This window comes from Electrona antarctica (genome assembly GCF_951216825.1).
Source record: "Electrona antarctica genome assembly, chromosome: 16".
Taxonomy (NCBI): domain Eukaryota; kingdom Metazoa; phylum Chordata; class Actinopteri; order Myctophiformes; family Myctophidae; genus Electrona; species Electrona antarctica.
Window position 1 is genome coordinate 23,686,599 of NC_136797.1, and position 26,840 is coordinate 23,713,438.

The 26,840-nt window shown below is 41.3% G+C and overlaps 1 protein-coding gene across 1 annotated transcript; it reads left to right on the forward strand.

Annotated features, from left to right (window-relative positions):
• The first annotated feature begins 222 nt into the window (after positions 1-222).
• LOC306939843 (calcium channel flower homolog) lies at positions 223-8,923 on the forward strand. The gene is made up of 6 exons (XM_079524591.1): positions 223-315; positions 755-900; positions 3,341-3,413; positions 4,325-4,450; positions 4,792-4,899; positions 5,654-8,923. The coding sequence occupies exons 2-6, from the start codon at positions 795-797 to the stop codon at positions 5,742-5,744; spliced, it is 504 nt and encodes a 167-aa protein (XP_079380717.1). The 5' UTR covers positions 223-315; positions 755-794; the 3' UTR covers positions 5,745-8,923.
• Positions 8,924-26,840: the final 17,917 nt, after the last annotated feature.

Consider the following 26,840-nt stretch of genomic DNA (forward strand, 5'->3'; position numbering starts at 1 on the left):
TTGAAAACAATGTATTTCAATTAACTCCAGCTTGTCCCCTTTCAGTCAGGCTCTGCACGAAGAGCGCTCGAGCGCTCTCTGAACCACGTGACTGTGCTGTTTTCTGCCCCCTCAATGTCGTAACTAGTACTCTATGGCTCTGCCTCACACGTAAACAAACCATGACGTGGTACACGAAGCTCCTCCCACAGGAACAAAAACATTACAACAACCTCCGAACAACAGAGCCGTTAGCATTTAGCATTAGCTACCACAAAACTACAGACCGCTGTCGTAGGATTAAATGCCAACGTATTAACAGTGTAATATATTGCGGTAGGAACAACAACAGGGCATGTTTGTTTGTGTGAGCGCAGGAGAAGAAGTTTACGGCTTCAACGTGTCGTGAGTGGAAAAATAACGCTTGTAGTTTATGGTAGCTAGGTTGCTAATGCTAGGATAGCTCACGTCAGTTTGCAGCCAGCCACACAACTGTACCAGCTGTGGTGGGTGGGACTGACTGTAGCTCTTTGTTTGGCAAAACAAAAGACATTACAAACACGGTTCATACATATATATATTTTTAGAGCATTTATCTTAAACCTCGCGACGTTCCTGCCAGGCATTTATTTTATTATTATTTATGCATGTATTTGTTCCTTGAAAAGTAGGTTAAAGTAGTAAGCTCACAAAGACCCAGTGAGTTATAGCTGTATTGCTGGGTGGTCTCTCTACTGTGTGACATCGCTGGATTTATTGACAGTGTTGCTAACAGTTAGCTTTAGAGGCTGCTGTCTGCTCCTGCCATCGTCACCATGATGAGCACCAACGACTCTGCTGCTGCTGTCGCCACCGATGATGATGGCATGACATGGTGGTACCGATGGCTCTGCAAGATAGCTGGAGTTCTGGGAGGAATATGTAAGTAGTAGTAGTTGTTGACCAAAGAAAGTTCCATGTCTTGATTTGGGACCCCCCCCCCCCAAAAAAAGGACTGCTATGTGGTCTATAAACCCACGCCTGTTTATTTCTAGAAATAATGTTAGTTTGTGGCTTGTCATCTATTTCTGAATGTCAAATAATGTGTTTTATTTTAAAGCACTTTTTGAGTAATTTCATGTTTCAAGTTAATGCAACATCTATGTCTATGAAACAGTAAATATTGTACCATACTGGTGCTCTCTGATCTAACCCTATCAGGGCAAACTGGCTAGTAATTATCATTTAAATGATCTATTGTCGAATATGTATTTATATTTTAATCATTATTAAATAATTAATTATTTATTGTACTTCTATGGCCCTGAGACCGCTAATAAAGATGTGATTGATGTAATAGTAGTCATGTGTTCGTCTTATGTAAACTGGAACCAATTCGATGTGCGTCTTCGGTCTAGAGCGGATACGGAAAAGTGTAACATACATATTATGTATGTGTGGAGATGACCAGATTACAGTAGGTGGACTGTAGACCGGATATAGGCACCGAACAGGAAATAGAAAACAGGCCTTTTACGGAGGTTAGTCATGGGTGACATGGCCTTTTTAATGTTTATAACGCAGGCATGCCAATCACCCTCATAAGATCTTGTGACAAGATGTGACAAAATGAGAACAGAGAGAGAGAGAGTTGAGAAGGATACTAGATGTTTTATAGGCAAAGCATTTCATAGTTCTTGAACCCATTTAGACCCGAGGATGATTCTACAAATGTCTTCTAAATTCTGACAGTTTTCTGAAAAACCAAGGTTTCTATGTCAGTGCTTCTCAAACTATTCCATGTCAAGGACCCCCAAAAATATATGAAATTGGCAGCTGACCCCCATCTGAAAATCTGTTGTTCCAGAGGGACTCCCCAGAAGCAAAGATTTGAGCTAAAACGTTCGCTCTGAAAGAATATATATATAAAGATTTGCGCCCCATTTTCACGTTTTTTCAAAATAGCAGACCTACAAGCTCGTAGATCTGCTATTTTTCAACTGCTAAATCATAACATAAAGTTTAAAACACCAAATGGGGTTCCCGTTGAGAATGGGTTAATTGAACCCGGCAGTATCAGAGTCAGTCAGACAAAGGCACCACATCACCAAGGCAGACCTTTATTAAATCGCGTGGGAAATTCAGTATCTGCTTCACACAGCTGCTCTGTTCAAGAGCTCGGCTCCATCCACATAATGAGTCAGTTTATTTTATTTTATTTACTGTAACAAAGGTAAGGAATCTGTACAGTCTTTAGTGTATTAATGCCTGGATTCATTAACTCCGAGGAGTTTACTGTGAGCAAGAGCTATAGAAAAAGCCTCTCCCTCTTAGGGATGCGATGATATGAAAATTACATATCTGCGATTGCAAAAATAATTTAGGTTATTGCGATATCATCATTAATCGCCGATTAATGATGAAATATCTAAATATATTGCTTAAAATGGAGCTTTTGTTAACCACTTAAACACCCAGCATCACTATTCTGAAGGGAACGTTTGCCAAAACTTTGCGTTTTCCAAAGCTCTTACAAGATCACAACACGTTGCCATGTTGGCATGTTGTGATCTTGTAGATCTGCTATTTTTGGATAACCTATTTGTATAGAGTGAATTAAGAGCGTACCAAATGTGCTCTTTACAGGTCAGTTCTTTAATAACTGATGTGTAAATGCATAGTCCGCGTTTTCTTCCTCTTCTCATGGGGGAGAAGACCGTCGGGATCGGGAGTCGAGCCCGCGGCACGCCGTCAGGCTGGCTCAGCAGCCTAGATGCCCAGACGGTTGAGCTAACCGCCCAGGCCGTTCATTTTGAGTTTTGACAGAAAATTAATTTATAGTCATTTAAATAATAAACAATTTGTTTTAGTCCTATTTTAGTCATCTGAAATTGTTTAATCTTAGTCGACTAAATATCAATATTTTTAGTCTTAGAGCAGATTCACACTGAGTCTGTTTTGAGTCAAACTGTTCCCGAATACGATTGCCTGGTCCCCACTGGCCATGATTCACATTGGCCTTGATTCTTCCGCACCCGAGTACACTTCATTCAACTGTATTCAATGTTTTTACATTGCAGCGATCCGTATCCGAGGTCCCCCTATGGTCAGATTCACACTATATGGTCCCCCTCCATGTGGTCCCTCCCGGGAACGCTTGGGTGATCCGCTCCCGGGAACGGTACGCAGCATTCACACTAACCACAACATCTGCCAAGTGGTCCGGGTGCGCATCCGGGACCATAGTGTGAATCTGCCCGTAGTCAATACAATTAATACTGTTTCAAAACTGAATTAAATGATGAGATTCCAACATTTCTTTTAATTTTCATTAGTATTTTGGTTGAACTACTATTTGTTTTTCCCCATCCCAACCACATAGCATGTGCCACCTCGGGAGTGTGGAACTGTGTGACCGTCAACCCCTTAAGCATTGCCGCTGGAGTCTGGATGGTGTAAGTACATCAAATGCCGCTAACATGCAGCCTAATAGGCCTATCTCACAGCCTGCTTTTCACGCCCACTTCCGGTAAATAGTGGTGTCTTTAACATTAGCATTTACACGTTTTTTTCTCTGGAGAATCTAAGTACATTTTCTAATGTAAAAATGTGACAGACCAATATTATTATGAAGCAAACAAGATGGTAAATCAGCTCGAACAGATAGAACAAACCTTACCTTGAGAAAACAAAAGTTGTAGACTTCTTAAATTACCACTGTTAACATGTAGCGTCTATGGAGTGACGTCACGCTATCACCACTAACCCCAAAAGGGGGCGTATTAAGGGGGGCGGGGAAATTCTGTGAGATAGGCCTATTGTATGTGTAGATACATTCTATATCATCACTGTTGTGTTTTCCGATGGGATCCAATGTAGTTTTCATTTAGTCACAACAAGCTCTTGTTAATACTTTACATTGGTTAAACATTTATCAAACCCACAGACTGACTTTAACCACTGTCAACCTGGCATCCCTGTTTTGGGTCTGTCAGTGGCACGGCACAGCACACACACACACACACACACACACAAATTGCTGATCTACAATCTCACACAACGCATTGCAAATGTTCTTCTGAGCTTGAAGGTCTGTTATTTTCATTACTTTGTGCGACACTGACATAATGACAAAGTATAAAATGGGGCATGAATAGAAGAAGAAACTTTGTATCTCCATTATTTATATATATATATATATATATATATATATATATATATATATACACACACACAAAGTTTCTGCCTGTCTCACGATTTTCCTATGCACATGTTCAGGCTCGTTTGGAGTGCACATGCACGTTTGGAGTGCACAAGACAGTTCACACCCAGTTGTTTGTTTGCTTCTGTCCTCTCCTGTTTGCAGGTTAAATGCCTGTGTGCTGTTCCTGTGTGAGGTGCCATTCTGCTGCCAGTTCATAGAGTTTGCTAACGCAGTAGCGGCACGTGCAGACAAACTCAGACCGTGGCAGAAAGCCTTCTTCTACTGTGGGTAAGACGAACATGTGCCTTTTTGGGACCGCAACTATCGATCATTTTCTTAGCAATTATTTTACTGATTATTTATTCGAATAATCGGGAAGCACTTAAAAAAGGAAATATGTATTTATCAAGGCAGTTCCATTTACTGTTGCACCCCTAAACCTTTTACAATGGCCAAGGTTCATTCACGGTCACATTTCACTGTACATTTCTCACAATATGACAAATTACATGAGTTATGACTCATTCTTGAAGTGTACAGCATACAGGAAATATGCTTGAATTGGCATAATTGTTTTGCTCTGTTCTTGGCTGTCACTCACTGTCTGCCTGACTGTCGTTCATTTGCAGAATGGCGGTGTTCCCCATATTCTTGAGCTTCTCCTTGACAACATTGTTTGGGAATGCCATTGCCTTCGCTACAGGAGTCCTGTATGGCCTTGCCTCTCTGGGCAAAAAGTAAGTGCTCTGCTTAAGTAAACACATTTAATTCAATACGATCTAGCCACTTAAACTTAAATCCTTCATTGTACATCAAATGTAAAAAATAGCAGATCTTCAAGTTCACATTGTGACACGTTGTGAGCTTGTAGATCTGCAATTTTTGTCAAATTGATCACCTATTTTCAGCCTATTTTTGGCCTATTGTGACATGCTCACACTAGGGATCCCAGGGTTCATGTGGTTAAATCATGAAAATCGTATTTTTTGTTGTTGTGCCATGTTCTAGCTGAATGTTATCGGACGAGTTAATGATTTTGGAATTTCTCATTCTCTCATTTCCCCCTCCTGCATAAGAAACCCCACTCTAAAATGTTACAATGGCTCATCCTAAACACTCCCCCTGTCAGGTTATAATCAATTAATAATTAACTTCTTTAACTTCTTTTTCATGATGTCCTGGAGCGCCAAGGACGTCTTTAACGCCTTTTTAACATGGGGGGAAAATATATATATATATTTGTTTAGATTAAAATAAATAAATATATATATATATATATATATATATATATATATGGTGGCGGTCTGGGACTTTTGGCGCCCCTTGATGGCGGTGAATGATGTAATATTGTGTTTAACCTCCGCTGTCGTACATGCTCTATATCGATTAACTCCTTTCATGTCCTCCTTCTACATAACATTTCTTCGCTATCACTCTGCTTCTGAACCCCCCCCCCTCCTCCCACACACACACACACACTTGTATCTTCAGGGGTGATGGAGTGACCTACGCCAGACTGCACCATGGCAAACGTGAGGACGAAGAAAAGATGACGGGGACGATAGACGGGGCTCCCGAGTGAAGCATCCGCCATTTTTCAACCGGTTGTCACAGAGACGTTTCTTCCTTCCTTCCTAACCGCCTCCGTCAGTCTGTCCTACCTACATCATCCATCCACCTTTCCATGCTCCTTAAGCCTGATGCGTACTGGCGTCGTTGCTTGCCGAAAATTGCCTTCCCACGAGCTTGTAGGTGGGTAGGTGTTCGCCAATCGATGCCGCCATGCGACGGAGCATGGATTAGGCGTTACCTGTTGTCACGTAGCGATGTCCCTAACTTTATTTATTACTTAAACTGCTATATACACTATTTGTTAGATGACGACTTAAAGGACCACTTCACCACTTTTCAACCTATTTTCATATAATAGGTCCTCACTAATAATCATGATAAAATGGCACGTTTTTTTTCTACTCGGTCTGTGTCTCATACATTTTTTTTACACAATTCTTTTGATTTTCATTACCGTGAGAACGATGGCTTCCATTTTCGCATTGCAACTTTTCAGGACTAGAAAGCCTGCAGTTTCTATTAGCTTGGATTCCCCATCGATGATGTCACTGGAAGACGGTTTCTGAACTGCCCACAGCCCTCCTATGAGACACAGACCGAGTAGAAAAAAATTGCGCCATTTTTTTCATGATTATTAGTGAGGACCTATTATATGAAGATAGGTTGAAAAGTGGTGAAGTGGTCCTTTAAAGAAACGGTTTGGTACGCAATGTGGAGTTTCTCAATTGGAATGGGCATGGTTAATAGGAAGGTTTTTGTTTTTTCCTTTATTTTTATTCCTATTGATTGTATTTATTATATTTCCTTTTGATGTTTGTGCTGCTGTCAATGGTGATAGGTCATTTTTCAAGTATGGTGGGAGTGGCATCCTCTTAACTAATGAGCCTTTCAGGGAGTCTGAATAGAACATAATGGCATTGTGAAATTATATTTTATAATTTCATGCATACATAAAATCGTAATGAATGCCACAGACGAAAAACAGTCCACACTATTGATCCATAATGTATAAATGATAGATAAGGGATCAGGACAACGAGGCCTTTTCGTGGAGGGGTCAGAATGAAATTTGGACTTAGACTGTTTTTCGTCTGTGGTACTCATTATTATACAGCACACACACACGCACAGACACAGACGGCGTAACATTTCGGCATTAATCTTTTCCAGTATGATTGTAAACGTATCTTTAAGATTTGTTTTTATTGGGAAATTTGTATCCAGTACAGCCAAAGATCAAGACATTCGCTCTTTGTATTTGTTCTACACTTTAATTTGCATCCGTTGTTCCCCGAGTTATCTTCGGTTAAGAAGTTCTAACACAGAATGGGATCATGTGTAACAAAATCTTTCAAAGCATAATGAGCAGAGCTTGAGTTTCATCTCACTTTGCTGCATTCTGACATGGGTTTTGTTTCCTTGTTATCACTTGTATGTGAGTGTGAGCTTAATTACTGTACTTTGAAGAACTTTCTATCCTTCATGGTGTTTTTGCTATTGAATATCTGCTGATTGATTGGTCTGTTTATAAATCTACTGAGGTATGCTCTGCCCAAGCCTTATTGAGGGAAATTATCTTGAATCAGGGAGTAAAGCCTACTTTATACTTTGTTATATGACAGGGTCACTAGTTGAAAATAGAGGGTAAAACCTGCTATTTTGATCAAGCATATAACTTAGGTTTAATTGTCATCGGAGCCATGATTCACATTTGTCATTCAGATAAGATGCTGCACAGTACTCGGTCAGCAATGTGTCACCTTTGTCTTCGTGTTATTTTCAGTCATCGGTTTGTTTTTACAGGAATGCGTTGGTAATGGTTGTTTGCACATACTTTTTGCATCAGTGGATCTTCAGACTGGTTTTCCCTGGTTAGTACAATGGTACAATGGTTCTAAAACCTTTCAGGCTGCGTAACTCCCCAAAAGAATCATGTTTTAACTGGGGACCCCGCACCCTGATGATAGGAATGTAGGAGATTTTGTTTGACTCGATTCCACAGATAAATACTGTAAAAATAGCTGAGCTTTCAGATCGACTATTTTCAAATTATTTCCATGTTTCTTATATTATTTGACAATTTGGCCAATGTTTTACCAGTTTTTATAGTATAGTTTATTGATTACTTTTGATGCAGTAAATGTATTTTTAATGTTTGATTTTTTTATCCCCTCAATTGTTTTGTTTTTTTTACAAATGTCCTTAAATTGTCACTAAGCTGTCATCTGCGGACCCTGCCAAAATCAGACTCACAGGTCGAGAACCACTATTCTAGAAATGAATGCATTTCCACCAGCTTTCAAGTAATATGGTCGCTGTCGGGCCGAAACCAATCTCCATATGCCATCTTTTAGTTTTATTATATTTTTTCATAAATGTGTCACCCTGTTTTAAAAATACTTATGAAGCCTATGAAGATTATTTAGATCTTGTGACTTAATCTCGGAAGTCCATTGGATTCATAGGAACACCGATTTCTTTCTTTGACCCCCAATTTGGACATGCATGGTTTCCTCCCAACAGCACTGGAAGCCACGGAACTCAAATATCTGAACCAACGTAAAGAAGAGAAAAACAAAGCATTTGAAAACACAGAAGCCAGCATTTTAAGTCTTAAGTAGTAAAATACTACACATACACCAGCAGTATGCTATATTTTGACACTACAGTTGGAATTTAGTTATGTCGGAACAATTAAGCAAAAACAACGAAAGATTTCCCTGGTAATGTGGCCTAGGTTTTGATAAAAGTACTGTCTGTCTGTACCTTTTAGTGGTTTGAATTATTACATCCCCATTACATGTTTTGAGTGTTTCACCGCAAGGCAGTGGTTCCCTAACTTGAGACCCAAAAGACAAATTAGCATTTTTTTTAAACTAGGCTACTTATTAAATTATTATTTTAAATTTCTAATTTATTGTTTTTTTTAATTTATGAAATTCCTTTGAAATATATTTATATTAGTTTTAATGTGTGAACATTTTTGATAATCTTTTGAAATGATTACAAAAAATATAGGGATATTTATTCACAACCCATAAATGGACCTTGAGTCCCGACCTACTGTTTGGGAAACACTGCTGTGAGGGATGTGTGCTAAAACAAGGTGTCCTAATCACCACGATGGCTTTGCGTTTGTCATGTTTTCCTCTGATCTAATAGCAGGAATAAAATATGCCTTTTCCATTAGGCCTAGTGTTATCTGGTTTTTGCTTTAATTATTTACATACAAAGAGAGAAAGTGTTTTTTATGGTGCATCTTAAAAGTGTGGACTTGGATTAAAGGTAGTGTAAGTGGTTTTCTTTAGTTAAATTGCGTTTGTTGCAGTAACAGGTGTCAACATGTTTTTTTTCCCCGTCGTTTTCCGTAATTTTTTTGTGATGTTTTCCGTCATTAAAAAAAAAAGAATGACAGTCACGAAAAATGGACATATGCCTACTATAGTCCATGGTTTCAGACTGCATATACTATAGTATGCCGCTTTTCATGATTTTGGAGGATAGAGGATTTGAGAAAAGGATGAAAATCACGGAAAACGGGCATACTATAGTCCATGGTTACGGACCGCATACTATAGTAGGGTCAGGGGACCTTAGTATAATTGCCTTATTTGAATCCCTGACCGATAACACTTAAAAGCACTAAAGACACCTTTGATGCACAGCACCATTCAAATGCTCTGTACATGATCCCAAGGCCCCATTTGAAAAGTGACACCAAGAAGAACAACTTACAACCTAAAAATCACTGAGAGCTCAGTGGCACCCTTGTTAAGATGATGTCCATGTGAGCCAGAGGTTGTGAGTTCAAATCCGGCTGAGTTCCTGCTACTTTCACTTTGCAGCATGTTTTGGAGAATAACATCCAGAAGAGAACTGGAAAGAGATGGAAAGCTGAGGAGATTCTCAGAGAGCATGGTGGCCTCTGTGATAAGCTGCTCTCTATGTGAACCACAGGTCGTGGGTTCAAGTTCAGCCCATGGCCTCAGACGGCATACTACAGCATGCCGTTTTTCATCATTTTTTAGGATTTAAAAAAAAGACGAAAATCACTCCGAGACCATGGGCTATAGCCCATGGCCTCGGACGGCATACTATAGCATGCCGTTTTTCATAATTTTTGAGGATTTGAAAAAAAGATGAAAATCACTCTGAGACAATGGACTATAGCCCATGGTCTCGGAGTGATTTTCGTCTTTTTTTCAAATCCTCAAAAATGATGAAAAACACTCCGAGACCATGGGCTATAGCCCATGGCCTCGGACGGCATACTATAGCATGCCGTTTTTCATCATTTTTGAGGATTTGAAAAAAAGATGAAAATCACTCCGAGACAATGGACTATAGCCCATATATATAGTTTTTCTCAGCTCAATCAACAGGACCAGAACACACCTGGGCTGGCTGCCAGGATCACATCCACCAATGGGGAGGCTGTCTGTGTCCTGTCATGGTTTCTCCTCTGTATTATCTGATTAACATCCACGATTACACTTAAAAGCACTAAAGACACCTTTGATGCACAGCACCATTCAAATGCTCTGTACATGATCCCAAGGCCCCATTTGAAAAGTGACACCAAGAAGAACAACTTACAACCTAAAAATCACTGAGAGCTCAGTGGCACCCTTGTTAAGATGATGTCCATGTGAGCCAGAGGTTGTGAGTTCAAATCCGGCTGAGTTCCTGCTACTTTCACCTTGCAGCATGTTTTGGAGAATAACATCCAGAAGAGAACTGGAAAGAGATGGAAAGCTGAGGAGATTCTCAGAGAGCATGGTGGCCTCTGTGATAAGCTGCTCTCTATGTGAACCACAGGTTGTGGGTTCAAGTTCAGCCCATGGCCTCAGACGGCATACTACAGCATGCCGTTTTTCATCATTTTTTAGGATTAAAAAAAAAGACGAAAATCACTCCGAGACCATGGGCTATAGCCCATGGCCTCGGACTTCATACTATAGCATGCCGTTTTTCATAATTTTTGAGGATTTGAAAAAAAGATGAAAATCACTCCGAGACAATGGACTGTAGCCCATGGTCTCGGAGTGATTTTCGTCTTTTTTTCAAATCCTCAAAAATGATGAAAAACACTCCGAGACCATGGGCTATAGCCCATGGCCTCGGACGGCATACTATAGCATGCCGTTTTTCATCATTTTTGAGGATTTGAAAAAAAGATGAAAATCACTCCGAGACAATGGACTATAGCCCATGGTCTCGGAGTGATTTTAGTCTTTTTTTCAAATCCTCAAAAATTATGAAAAACACTCCGAGACCATGGGCTATAGACCATGGCCTCGGACTTCATACTATAGCATGCCGTTTTTCATCATTTTTGAGGATTTGAAAAAAAGATGAAAATCACTCCGAGACAATGGACTGTAGCCCATGGTCTCGGAGTGATTTTCGTCTTTTTTTCAAATCCTCAAAAATGATGAAAAACACTCCGAGACCATGGGCTATAGCCCATGGCCTCGGACGGCATACTATAGCATGCCGTTTTTTCATCATTTTTGAGGATTTGAAAAAAAGATGAAAATCACTCTGAGACAATGGACTATAGCCCATGGTCTCGGAGTGATTTTCGTCTTTTTTTCAAATCCTCAAAAATGATGAAAAACACTCCGAGACCATGGGCTATAGCCCATGGCCTCGGACGGCATACTATAGCATGCCGTTTTTCATCATTTTTGAGGATTTGAAAAAAAGATGAAAATCACTCCGAGACAATGGACTATAGCCCATGGTCTCGGAGTGATTTTCGTCTTTTTTTCAAATCCTCAAAAATGATGAAAAACACTCCGAGACCATGGGCTATAGCCCATGGCCTCGGACGGCATACTATAGCATGCCGTTTTTCATCATTTTTGAGGATTTGAAAAAAAGACGAAAATCACTCCGAGACAATGGACTATAGCCCATGGTCTCGGAGTGATTTTCGTCTTTTTTTCAAATCCTCAAAAATGATGAAAAACACTCCGAGACCATGGGCTATAGCCCATGGCCTCGGACGGCATACTATAGCATGCCGTTTTTCATCATTTTTGAGGATTTGAAAAAAAGATGAAAATCACTCCGAGACAATGGACTATATCCCATATATATAGTTTTTCTCAGCTCAATCAACAGGACCAGAACACACCTGGGCTGGCTGCCAGGATCACATCCACCAATGGGGAGGCTGTCTGTGTCCTGTCATGGTTTCTCCTCTGTATTATCTGATTAACATCCACGATTACACTTAAAAGCACTAAAGACACCTTTGATGCACAGCACCATTCAAATGCTCTGTACATGATCCCAAGGCCCCATTTGAAAAGTGACACCAAGAAGAACAACTTACAACCTAAAAATCACTGAGAGCTCAGTGGCACCCTTGTTAAGATGATGTCCATGTGAGCCAGAGGTTGTGAGTTCAAATCCGGCTGAGTTCCTGCTACTTTCACCTTGCAGCATGTTTTGGAGAATAACATCCAGAAGAGAACTGGAAAGAGATGGAAAGCTGAGGAGATTCTCAGAGAGCATGGTGGCCTCTGTGATAAGCTGCTCTCTATGTGAACCACAGGTTGTGGGTTCAAGTTCAGCCCATGGCCTCAGACGGCATACTACAGCATGCCATTTTTTAGGATTAAAAAAAAAGACGAAAATCACTCCGAGACCATGGGCTATAGCCCATGGCCTCGGACTTCATACTATAGCATGCCGTTTTTCATCATTTTTGAGGATTTGAAAAAAAGATGAAAATCACTCCGAGACAATGGACTATAGCCCATATATATAGTTTTTCTCAGCTCAATCAACAGGACCAGAACACACCTGGGCTGGCTGCCAGGATCACATCCACCAATGGGGAGGCTGTCTGTGTCCTGTCATGGTTTCTCCTCTGTATTATCTGATTAACATCCACGATTACACTTAAAAGCACTAAAGACACCTTTGATGCACAGCACCATTCAAATGCTCTGTACATGATCCCAAGGCCCCATTTGAAAAGTGACACCAAGAAGAACAACTTACAACCTAAAAATCACTGAGAGCTCAGTGGCACCCTTGTTAAGATGATGTCCATGTGAGCCAGAGGTTGTGAGTTCAAATCCGGCTGAGTTCCTGCTACTTTCACCTTGCAGCATGTTTTGGAGAATAACATCCAGAAGAGAACTGGAAAGAGATGGAAAGCTGAGGAGATTCTCAGAGAGCATGGTGGCCTCTGTGATAAGCTGCTCTCTATGTGAACCACAGGTCGTGGGTTCAAGTTCAGCCCATGGCCTCAGACGGCATACTACAGCATGCCGTTTTTCATCATTTTTTAGGATTTAAAAAAAAGACGAAAATCACTCCGAGACCATGGGCTATAGCCCATGGCCTCGGACGGCATACTATAGCATGCCGTTTTTCATAATTTTTGAGGATTTGAAAAAAAGATGAAAATCACTCCGAGACAATGGACTATAGCCCATGGTCTCGGAGTGATTTTCGTCTTTTTTTCAAATCCTCAAAAATGATGAAAAACACTCCGAGACCATGGGCTATAGCCCATGGCCTCGGACGGCATACTATAGCATGCCGTTTTTCATCATTTTTGAGGATTTGAAAAAAAGATGAAAATCACTCCGAGACAATGGACTATAGCCCATATATATAGTTTTTCTCAGCTCAATCAACAGGACCAGAACACACCTGGGCTGGCTGCCAGGATCACATCCACCAATGGGGAGGCTGTCTGTGTCCTGTCATGGTTTCTCCTCTGTATTATCTGATTAACATCCACGATTACACTTAAAAGCACTAAAGACACCTTTGATGCACAGCACCATTCAAATGCTCTGTACATGATCCCAAGGCCCCATTTGAAAAGTGACACCAAGAAGAACAACTTGCAACCTAAAAATCACTGAGAGCTCAGTGGCACCCTTGTTAAGATCATGTCCATGTGAGCCAGAGGTTGTGAGTTCAAATCCGGCTGAGTTCCTGCTACTTTCACCTTGCAGCATGTTTTGGAGAATAACATCCAGAAGAGAACTGGAAAGAGATGGAAAGCTGAGGAGATTCTCAGAGAGCATGGTGGCCTCTGTGATAAGCTGCTCTCTATGTGAACCACAGGTCGTGGGTTCAAGTTCAGCCCATGGCCTCAGACGGCATACTACAGCATGCCGTTTTTCATCATTTTTTAGGATTTAAAAAAAAGATGAAAATCACTCCGAGACAATGGACTATAGCCCATGGTCTCGGAGTGATTTTCGTCTTTTTTTCAAATCCTCAAAAATTATGAAAAACACTCCGAGACCATGGGCTATAGACCATGGCCTCGGACTTCATACTATAGCATGCCGTTTTTCATCATTTTTGAGGATTTGAAAAAAAGATGAAAATCACTCCGAGACAATGGACTATAGCCCATGGTCTCGGAGTGATTTTCGTCTTTTTTTCAAATCCTCAAAAATGATGAAAAACACTCCGAGACCATGGGCTATAGCCCATGGCCTCGGACGGCATACTATAGCATGCCGTTTTTCATCATTTTTGAGGATTTGAAAAAAAGACGAAAATCACTCCGAGACAATGGACTATAGCCCATGGTCTCGGAGTGATTTTCGTCTTTTTTTCAAATCCTCAAAAATGATGAAAAACACTCCGAGACCATGGGCTATAGCCCATGGCCTCGGACGGCATACTATAGCATGCCGTTTTTTCATCATTTTTGAGGATTTGAAAAAAAGATGAAAATCACTCTGAGACAATGGACTATAGCCCATGGTCTCGGAGTGATTTTCGTCTTTTTTTCAAATCCTCAAAAATGATGAAAAACACTCCGAGACCATGGGCTATAGCCCATGGCCTCGGACGGCATACTATAGCATGCCGTTTTTCATCATTTTTGAGGATTTGAAAAAAAGATGAAAATCACTCCGAGACAATGGACTATAGCCCATATATATAGTTTTTCTCAGCTCAATCAACAGGACCAGAACACACCTGGGCTGGCTGCCAGGATCACATCCACCAATGGGGAGGCTGTCTGTGTCCTGTCATGGTTTCTCCTCTGTATTATCTGATTAACATCCACGATTACACTTAAAAGCACTAAAGACACCTTTGATGCACAGCACCATTCAAATGCTCTGTACATGATCCCAAGGCCCCATTTGAAAAGTGACACCAAGAAGAACAACTTACAACCTAAAAATCACTGAGAGCTCAGTGGCACCCTTGTTAAGATGATGTCCATGTGAGCCAGAGGTTGTGAGTTCAAATCCGGCTGAGTTCCTGCTACTTTCACCTTGCAGCATGTTTTGGAGAATAACATCCAGAAGAGAACTGGAAAGAGATGGAAAGCTGAGGAGATTCTCAGAGAGCATGGTGGCCTCTGTGATAAGCTGCTCTCTATGTGAACCACAGGTTGTGGGTTCAAGTTCAGCCCATGGCCTCAGACGGCATACTACAGCATGCCGTTTTTCATCATTTTTTAGGATTAAAAAAAAAGACGAAAATCACTCCGAGACCATGGGCTATAGCCCATGGCCTCGGACTTCATACTATAGCATGCCGTTTTTCATAATTTTTGAGGATTTGAAAAAAAGATGAAAATCACTCCGAGACAATGGACTGTAGCCCATGGTCTCGGAGTGATTTTCGTCTTTTTTTCAAATCCTCAAAAATGATGAAAAACACTCCGAGACCATGGGCTATAGCCCATGGCCTCGGACGGCATACTATAGCATGCCGTTTTTCATCATTTTTGAGGATTTGAAAAAAAGATGAAAATCACTCCGAGACAATGGACTATAGCCCATGGTCTCGGAGTGATTTTAGTCTTTTTTTCAAATCCTCAAAAATTATGAAAAACACTCCGAGACCATGGGCTATAGACCATGGCCTCGGACTTCATACTATAGCATGCCGTTTTTCATCATTTTTGAGGATTTGAAAAAAAGATGAAAATCACTCCGAGACAATGGACTGTAGCCCATGGTCTCGGAGTGATTTTCGTCTTTTTTTCAAATCCTCAAAAATGATGAAAAACACTCCGAGACCATGGGCTATAGCCCATGGCCTCGGACGGCATACTATAGCATGCCGTTTTTTCATCATTTTTGAGGATTTGAAAAAAAGATGAAAATCACTCTGAGACAATGGACTATAGCCCATGGTCTCGGAGTGATTTTCGTCTTTTTTTCAAATCCTCAAAAATGATGAAAAACACTCCGAGACCATGGGCTATAGCCCATGGCCTCGGACGGCATACTATAGCATGCCGTTTTTCATCATTTTTGAGGATTTGAAAAAAAGATGAAAATCACTCCGAGACAATGGACTATAGCCCATGGTCTCGGAGTGATTTTCGTCTTTTTTTCAAATCCTCAAAAATGATGAAAAACACTCCGAGACCATGGGCTATAGCCCATGGCCTCGGACGGCATACTATAGCATGCCGTTTTTCATCATTTTTGAGGATTTGAAAAAAAGACGAAAATCACTCCGAGACAATGGACTATAGCCCATGGTCTCGGAGTGATTTTCGTCTTTTTTTCAAATCCTCAAAAATGATGAAAAACACTCCGAGACCATGGGCTATAGCCCATGGCCTCGGACGGCATACTATAGCATGCCGTTTTTCATCATTTTTGAGGATTTGAAAAAAAGATGAAAATCACTCCGAGACAATGGACTATATCCCATATATATAGTTTTTCTCAGCTCAATCAACAGGACCAGAACACACCTGGGCTGGCTGCCAGGATCACATCCACCAATGGGGAGGCTGTCTGTGTCCTGTCATGGTTTCTCCTCTGTATTATCTGATTAACATCCACGATTACACTTAAAAGCACTAAAGACACCTTTGATGCACAGCACCATTCAAATGCTCTGTACATGATCCCAAGGCCCCATTTGAAAAGTGACACCAAGAAGAACAACTTACAACCTAAAAATCACTGAGAGCTCAGTGGCACCCTTGTTAAGATGATGTCCATGTGAGCCAGAGGTTGTGAGTTCAAATCCGGCTGAGTTCCTGCTACTTTCACCTTGCAGCATGTTTTGGAGAATAACATCCAGAAGAGAACTGGAAAGAGATGGAAAGCTGAGGAGATTCTCAGAGAGCATGGTGGCCTCTGTGATAAGCTGCTCTCTATGTGAACCACAGGTTGTGGGTTCAAGTTCAGCCCATGGCCTCAGACGGCATACTACAGCATGCCGTTTTTCATCATTTTTTAGGATTAAAAAAAAAGACGAAAATCACTCCGAGACCATGGGCTATAGCCCATGGCCTCGGACTTCATACTATAGCATGCCGTTTTTCATAATTTTTGAGGATTTGAAAAAAAGATGAAAATCACTCCGAGACAATGGACTGTAGCCCATGGTCTCGGAGTGATTTTCGTCTTTTTTTCAAATCCTCAAAAATGATGAAAAACACTCCGAGACCATGGGCTATAGCCCATGGCCTCGGACGGCATACTATAGCATGCCGTTTTTCATCATTTTTGAGGATTTGAAAAAAAGATGAAAATCACTCCGAGACAATGGACTATAGCCCATGGTCTCGGAGTGATTTTAGTCTTTTTTTCAAATCCTCAAAAATTATGAAAAACACTCCGAGACCATGGGCTATAGACCATTGTCTCGGAGTGATTTTCGTCTTTTTTTCAAATCCTCAAAAATGATGAAAAACACTCCGAGACCATGGGCTATAGCCCATGGCCTCGGACGGCATACTATAGCATGCCGTTTTTTCATCATTTTTGAGGATTTGAAAAAAAGATGAAAATCACTCTGAGACAATGGACTATAGCCCATGGTCTCGGAGTGATTTTCGTCTTTTTTTCAAATCCTCAAAAATGATGAAAAACACTCCGAGACCATGGGCTATAGCCCATGGCCTCGGACGGCATACTATAGCATGCCGTTTTTCATCATTTTTGAGGATTTGAAAAAAAGATGAAAATCACTCCGAGACAATGGACTATAGCCCATGGTCTCGGAGTGATTTTCGTCTTTTTTTCAAATCCTCAAAAATGATGAAAAACACTCCGAGACCATGGGCTATAGCCCATGGCCTCGGACGGCATACTATAGCATGCCGTTTTTCATCATTTTTGAGGATTTGAAAAAAAGACGAAAATCACTCCGAGACAATGGACTATAGCCCATGGTCTCGGAGTGATTTTCGTCTTTTTTTCAAATTCTCAAAAATGATGAAAAACGGCATGCTATAGTATGCCGTCCGAGGCCATGGGCTATAGCCCATGGTCTCGGAGTGTTTTTCATCATTTTTGAGGATTTGAAAAAAAGATGAAAATCACTCTGAGACAATGGACTATAGCCCATGGTCTCGGAGTGATTTTCGTCTTTTTTTCAAATCCTCAAAAATGATGAAAAACACTCCGAGACCATGGGCTATAGCCCATGGCCTCGGACGGCATACTATAGCATGCCGTTTTTCATCATTTTTGAGGATTTGAAAAAAAGATGAAAATCACTCCGAGACAATGGACTATAGCCCATATATATAGTTTTTCTCAGCTCAATCAACAGGACCAGAACACACCTGGGCTGGCTGCCAGGATCACATCCACCAATGGGGAGGCTGTCTGTGTCCTGTCATGGTTTCTCCTCTGTATTATCTGATTAACATCCACGATTACACTTAAAAGCACTAAAGACACCTTTGATGCACAGCACCATTCAAATGCTCTGTACATGATCCCAAGGCCCCATTTGAAAAGTGACACCAAGAAGAACAACTTACAACCTAAAAATCACTGAGAGCTCAGTGGCACCCTTGTTAAGATGATGTCCATGTGAGCCAGAGGTTGTGAGTTCAAATCCGGCTGAGTTCCTGCTACTTTCACCTTGCAGCATGTTTTGGAGAATAACATCCAGAAGAGAACTGGAAAGAGATGGAAAGCTGAGGAGATTCTCAGAGAGCATGGTGGCCTCTGTGATAAGCTGCTCTCTATGTGAACCACAGGTTGTGGGTTCAAGTTCAGCCCATGGCCTCAGACGGCATACTACAGCATGCCGTTTTTCATCATTTTTTAGGATTTAAAAAAAAGACGAAAATCACTCCGAGACCATGGGCTATAGCCCATGGCCTCGGACTTCATACTATAGCATGCCGTTTTTCATAATTTTTGAGGATTTGAAAAAAAGATGAAAATCACTCCGAGACAATGGACTGTAGCCCATGGTCTCGGAGTGATTTTCGTCTTTTTTTCAAATCCTCAAAAATGATGAAAAACACTCCGAGACCATGGGCTATAGCCCATGGCCTCGGACGGCATACTATAGCATGCCGTTTTTCATAATTTTTGAGGATTTGAAAAAAAGATGAAAATCACTCCGAGACAATGGACTGTAGCCCATGGTCTCGGAGTGATTTTCGTCTTTTTTTCAAATCCTCAAAAATGATGAAAAACACTCCGAGATCATGGGCTATAGCCCATGGCCTCGGACGGCATACTATAGCATGCCGTTTTTCATCATTTTTGAGGATTTGAAAAAAAGATGAAAATCACTCCGAGACAATGGACTATAGCCCATGGTCTCGGAGTGATTTTAGTCTTTTTTTCAAATCCTCAAAAATTATGAAAAACACTCCGAGACCATGGGCTATAGACCATGGCCTCGGACTTCATACTATAGCATGCCGTTTTTCATCATTTTTGAGGATTTGAAAAAAAGATGAAAATCACTCCGAGACAATGGACTGTAGCCCATGGTCTCGGAGTGATTTTCGTCTTTTTTTCAAATCCTCAAAAATGATGAAAAACACTCCGAGACCATGGGCTATAGCCCATGGCCTCGGACGGCATACTATAGCATGCCGTTTTTTCATCATTTTTGAGGATTTGAAAAAAAGATGAAAATCACTCTGAGACAATGGACTATAGCCCATGGTCTCGGAGTGATTTTCGTCTTTTTTTCAAATCCTCAAAAATGATGAAAAACACTCCGAGACCATGGGCTATAGCCCATGGCCTCGGACGGCATACTATAGCATGCCGTTTTTCATCATTTTTGAGGATTTGAAAAAAAGATGAAAATCACTCCGAGACAATGGACTATAGCCCATGGTCTCGGAGTGATTTTCGTCTTTTTTTCAAATCCTCAAAAATGATGAAAAACACTCCGAGACCATGGGCTATAGCCCATGGCCTCGGACGGCATACTATAGCATGCCGTTTTTCATCATTTTTGAGGATTTGAAAAAAAGACGAAAATCACTCCGAGACAATGGACTATAGCCCATGGTCTCGGAGTGATTTTCGTCTTTTTTTCAAATTCTCAAAAATGATGAAAAACGGCATGCTATAGTATGCCGTCCGAGGCCATGGGCTATAGCCCATGGTCTCGGAGTGTTTTTCATCATTTTTGAGGATTTGAAAAAAAGATGAAAATCACTCTGAGACAATGGACTATAGCCCATGGTCTCGGAGTGATTTTCGTCTTTTTTTCAAATCCTCAAAAATGATGAAAAACACTCCGAGACCATGGGCTATAGCCCATGGCCTCGGACGGCATACTATAGCATGCCGTTTTTCATCATTTTTGAGGATTTGAAAAAAAGATGAAAATCACTCCGAGACAATGGACTATAGCCCATATATATAGTTTTTCTCAGCTCAATCAACAGGACCAGAACACACCTGGGCTGGCTGCCAGGATCACATCCACCAATGGGGAGGCTGTCTGTGTCCTGTCATGGTTTCTCCTCTGTATTATCTGATTAACATCCACGATTACACTTAAAAGCACTAAAGACACCTTTGATGCACAGCACCATTCAAATGCTCTGTACATGATCCCAAGGCCCCATTTGAAAAGTGACACCAAGAAGAACAACTTACAACCTAAAAATCACTGAGAGCTCAGTGGCACCCTTGTTAAGATGATGTCCATGTGAGCCAGAGGTTGTGAGTTCAAATCCGGCTGAGTTCCTGCTACTTTCACCTTGCAGCATGTTTTGGAGAATAACATCCAGAAGAGAACTGGAAAGAGATGGAAAGCTGAGGAGATTCTCAGAGAGCATGGTGGCCTCTGTGATAAGCTGCTCTCTATGTGAACCACAGGTTGTGGGTTCAAGTTCAGCCCATGGCCTCAGACGGCATACTACAGCATGCCGTTTTTCATCATTTTTTAGGATTTAAAAAAAAGACGAAAATCACTCCGAGACCATGGGCTATAGCCCATGGCCTCGGACTTCATACTATAGCATGCCGTTTTTCATAATTTTTGAGGATTTGAAAAAAAGATGAAAATCACTCCGAGACAATGGACTGTAGCCCATGGTCTCGGAGTGATTTTCGTCTTTTTTTCAAATCCTCAAAAATGATGAAAAACACTCCGAGACCATGGGCTATAGCCCATGGCCTCGGACGGCATACTATAGCATGCCGTTTTTCATAATTTTTGAGGATTTGAAAAAAAGATGAAAATCACTCCGAGACAATGGACTATAGCCCATGGTCTCGGAGTGATTTTCGTCTTTTTTTCAAATCCTCAAAAATGATGAAAAACACTCCGAGACCATGGGCTATAGCCCATGGCCTCGGACGGCATACTATAGCATGCCGTTTTTCATCATTTTTGAGGATTTAAAAAAAAAAAGACGAAAATCACTCCGAGACAATGGACTATAGCCCATGGTCTCGGAGTGATTTTCGTCTTTTTTTCAAATCCTCAAAAATGATGAAAAACACTCCGAGACCATGGGCTATAGCCCATGGCCTCGGACGGCATACTATAGCATGCCGTTTTTTCATCATTTTTGAGGATTTGAAAAAAAGATGAAAATCACTCTGAGACAATGGACTATAGCCCATGGTCTCGGAGTGATTTTCGTCTTTTTTTCAAATCCTCAAAAATGATGAAAAACACTCCGAGACCATGGGCTATAGCCCATGGCCTCGGACGGCATACTATAGCATGCCGTTTTTCATCATTTTTGAGGATTTGAAAAAAAGATGAAAATCACTCCGAGACAATGGACTATAGCCCATGGTCTCGGAGTGATTTTCGTCTTTTTTTCAAATCCTCAAAAATGATGAAAAACACTCCGAGACCATGGGCTATAGCCCATGGCCTCGGACGGCATACTATAGCATGCCGTTTTTCATCATTTTTGAGGATTTGAAAAAAAGACGAAAATCACTCCGAGACAATGGACTATAGCCCATGGTCTCGGAGTGATTTTCGTCTTTTTTTCAAATTCTCAAAAATGATGAAAAACGGCATGCTATAGTATGCCGTCCGAGGCCATGGGCTATAGCCCATGGTCTCGGAGTGTTTTTCATCATTTTTGAGGATTTGAAAAAAAGATGAAAATCACTCTGAGACAATGGACTATAGCCCATGGTCTCGGAGTGATTTTCGTCTTTTTTTCAAATCCTCAAAAATGATGAAAAACACTCCGAGACCATGGGCTATAGCCCATGGCCTCGGACGGCATACTATAGCATGCCGTTTTTCATCATTTTTGAGGATTTGAAAAAAAGATGAAAATCACTCCGAGACAATGGACTATAGCCCATATATATAGTTTTTCTCAGCTCAATCAACAGGACCAGAACACACCTGGGCTGGCTGCCAGGATCACATCCACCAATGGGGAGGCTGTCTGTGTCCTGTCATGGTTTCTCCTCTGTATTATCTGATTAACATCCACGATTACACTTAAAAGCACTAAAGACACCTTTGATGCACAGCACCATTCAAATGCTCTGTACATGATCCCAAGGCCCCATTTGAAAAGTGACACCAAGAAGAACAACTTACAACCTAAAAATCACTGAGAGCTCAGTGGCACCCTTGTTAAGATGATGTCCATGTGAGCCAGAGGTTGTGAGTTCAAATCCGGCTGAGTTCCTGCTACTTTCACCTTGCAGCATGTTTTGGAGAATAACATCCAGAAGAGAACTGGAAAGAGATGGAAAGCTGAGGAGATTCTCAGAGAGCATGGTGGCCTCTGTGATAAGCTGCTCTCTATGTGAACCACAGGTTGTGGGTTCAAGTTCAGCCCATGGCCTCAGACGGCATACTACAGCATGCCGTTTTTCATCATTTTTTAGGATTTTAAAAAAAGACGAAAATCACTCCGAGACCATGGGCTATAGCCCATGGCCTCGGACTTCATACTATAGCATGCCGTTTTTCATAATTTTTGAGGATTTGAAAAAAAGATGAAAATCACTCCGAGACAATGGACTGTAGCCCATGGTCTCGGAGTGATTTTCGTCTTTTTTTCAAATCCTCAAAAATGATGAAAAACACTCCGAGACCATGGGCTATAGCCCATGGCCTCGGACGGCATACTATAGCATGCCGTTTTTCATAATTTTTGAGGATTTGAAAAAAAGATGAAAATCACTCCGAGACAATGGACTATAGCCCATGGTCTCGGAGTGATTTTCGTCTTTTTTTCAAATCCTCAAAAATGATGAAAAACACTCCGAGACCATGGGCTATAGCCCATGGCCTCGGACGGCATACTATAGCATGCCGTTTTTCATCATTTTTGAGGATTTAAAAAAAAAAAGACGAAAATCACTCCGAGACAATGGACTATAGCCCATGGTCTCGGAGTGATTTTCGTCTTTTTTTCAAATCCTCAAAAATGATGAAAAACACTCCGAGACCATGGGCTATAGCCCATGGCCTCGGACGGCATACTATAGCATGCCGTTTTTTCATCATTTTTGAGGATTTGAAAAAAAGATGAAAATCACTCTGAGACAATGGACTATAGCCCATGGTCTCGGAGTGATTTTCGTCTTTTTTTCAAATCCTCAAAAATGATGAAAAACACTCCGAGACCATGGGCTATAGCCCATGGCCTCGGACGGCATACTATAGCATGCCGTTTTTCATCATTTTTGAGGATTTGAAAAAAAGATGAAAATCACTCCGAGACAATGGACTATAGCCCATATATATAGTTTTTCTCAGCTAAATCAACAGGACCAGAACACACCTGGGCTGGCTGCCAGGATCACATCCACCAATGGGGAGGCTGTCTGTGTCCTGTCATGGTTTCTCCTCTGTATTATCTGATTAACATCCACGATTACACTTAAAAGCACTAAAGACACCTTTGATGCACAGCACCATTCAAATGCTCTGTACATGATCCCAAGGCCCCATTTGAAAAGTGACACCAAGAAGAACAACTTACAACCTAAAAATCACTGAGAGCTCAGTGGCACCCTTGTTAAGATGATGTCCATGTGAGCCAGAGGTTGTGAGTTCAAATCCGGCTGAGTTCCTGCTACTTTCACCTTGCAGCATGTTTTGGAGAATAACATCCAGAAGAGAACTGGAAAGAGATGGAAAGCTGAGGAGATTCTCAGAGAGCATGGTGGCCTCTGTGATAAGCTGCTCTCTATGTGAACCACAGGTTGTGGGTTCAAGTTCAGCCCATGGCCTCAGACGGCATACTACAGCATGCCGTTTTTCATCATTTTTTAGGATTTAAAAAAAAGACGAAAATCACTCCGAGACCATGGGCTATAGCCCATGGCCTCGGACTTCATACTATAGCATGCCGTTTTTCATAATTTTTGAGGATTTGAAAAAAAGATGAAAATCACTCCGAGACAATGGACTGTAGCCCATGGTCTCGGAGTGATTTTCGTCTTTTTTTCAAATCCTCAAAAATGATGAAAAACACTCCGAGACCATGGGCTATAGCCCATGGCCTCGGACGGCATACTATAGCATGCCGTTTTTCATCATTTTTGAGGATTTGAAAAAAAGATGAAAATCACTCCGAGACAATGGACTATAGCCCATGGTCTCGGAATGATTTTAGTCTTTTTTTCAAATCCTCAAAAATTATGAAAAACACTCCGAGACCATGGGCTATAGACCATGGCCTCGGACTTCATACTATAGCATGCCGTTTTTCATCATTTTTGAGGATTTGAAAAAAAGATGAAAATCACTCCGAGACAATGGACTGTAGCCCATGGTCTCGGAGTGATTTTCGTCTTTTTTTCAAATCCTCAAAAATGATGAAAAACACTCCGAGACCATGGGCTATAGCCCATGGCCTCGGACGGCATACTATAGCATGCCGTTTTTTCATCATTTTTGAGGATTTGAAAAAAAGATGAAAATCACTCTGAGACAATGGACTATAGCCCATGGTCTCGGAGTGATTTTCGTCTTTTTTTCAAATCCTCAAAAATGATGAAAAACACTCCGAGACCATGGGCTATAGCCCATGGCCTCGGACGGCATACTATAGCATGCCGTTTTTCATCATTTTTGAGGATTTGAAAAAAAGATGAAAATCACTCCGAGACAATGGACTATAGCCCATATATATAGTTTTTCTCAGCTCAATCAACAGGACCAGAACACACCTGGGCTGGCTGCCAGGATCACATCCACCAATGGGGAGGCTGTCTGTGTCCTGTCATGGTTTCTCCTCTGTATTATCTGATTAACATCCACGATTACACTTAAAAGCACTAAAGACACCTTTGATGCACAGCACCATTCAAATGCTCTGTACATGATCCCAAGGCCCCATTTGAAAAGTGACACCAAGAAGAACAACTTACAACCTAAAAATCACTGAGAGCTCAGTGGCACCCTTGTTAAGATGATGTCCATGTGAGCCAGAGGTTGTGAGTTCAAATCCGGCTGAGTTCCTGCTACTTTCACCTTGCAGCATGTTTTGGAGAATAACATCCAGAAGAGAACTGGAAAGAGATGGAAAGCTGAGGAGATTCCCAGAGAGCATGGTGGCCTCTGTGATAAGCTGCTCTCTATGTGAACCACAGGTCATGGGTTCAAGTTCAGCCCATGGCCTCAGACGGCATACTACAGCATGCCGTTTTTCATCATTTTTTAAGGATTTAAAAAAAAGACGAAAATCACTCCGAGACCATGGGCTATAGCCCATGGCCTCGGACTTCATACTATAGCATGCCGTTTTTCATAATTTTTGAGGATTTGAAAAAAAGATGAAAATCACTCCGAGACAATGGACTGTAGCCCATGGTCTCGGAGTGATTTTCGTCTTTTTTTCAAATCCTCAAAAATGATGAAAAACACTCCGAGACCATGGGCTATAGCCCATGGCCTCGGACGGCATACTATAGCATGCCGTTTTTCATAATTTTTGAGGATTTGAAAAAAAGATGAAAATCACTCCGAGACAATGGACTATAGCCCATGGTCTCGGAGTGATTTTCGTCTTTTTTTCAAATCCTCAAAAATGATGAAAAACACTCCGAGACCATGGGCTATAGCCCATGGCCTCGGACTTCATACTATAGCATGCCGTTTTTCATAATTTTTGAGGATTTGAAAAAAAGATGAAAATCACTCCGAGACAATGGACTATAGCCCATGGTCTCGGAGTGATTTTCGTCTTTTTTTCAAATCCTCAAAAATGATGAAAAACGGCATGCTATAAAGCTGAGGAGATTCTCAGAGAGCATGGTGGCCTCTGTGATAAGCTGCTCTCTATGTGAACCACAGGTTGTGGGTTCAAGTTCAGCCCATGGCCTCGGACTTCATACTATAGCATGCCGTTTTTCATCATTTTTGAGGATTTGAAAAAAAGATGAAAATCACTCCGAGACAATGGACTATAGCCCATGGTCTCGGAGTGATTTTCGTCTTTTTTTCAAATCCTCAAAAATGATGAAAAACACTCCGAGACCATGGGCTATAGCCCATGGCCTCGGACTTCATACTATAGCATGCCGTTTTTCATAATTTTTGAGGATTTGAAAAAAAGATGAAAATCACTCCGAGACAATGGACTATAGCCCATGGTCTCGGAGTGATTTTCGTCTTTTTTTCAAATCCTCAAAAATGATGAAAAACACTCCGAGACCATGGGCTATAGCCCATGGCCTCGGACGGCATACTATAGCATGCCGTTTTTCATCATTTTTGAGGATTTAAAAAAAAAAGACGAAAATCACTCCGAGACAATGGACTATAGCCCATGGTCTCGGAGTGATTTTCGTCTTTTTTTCAAATCCTCAAAAATGATGAAAAACACTCCGAGACCATGGGCTATAGCCCATGGCCTCGGACGGCATACTATAGCATGCCGTTTTTCATCATTTTTGAGGATTTGAAAAAA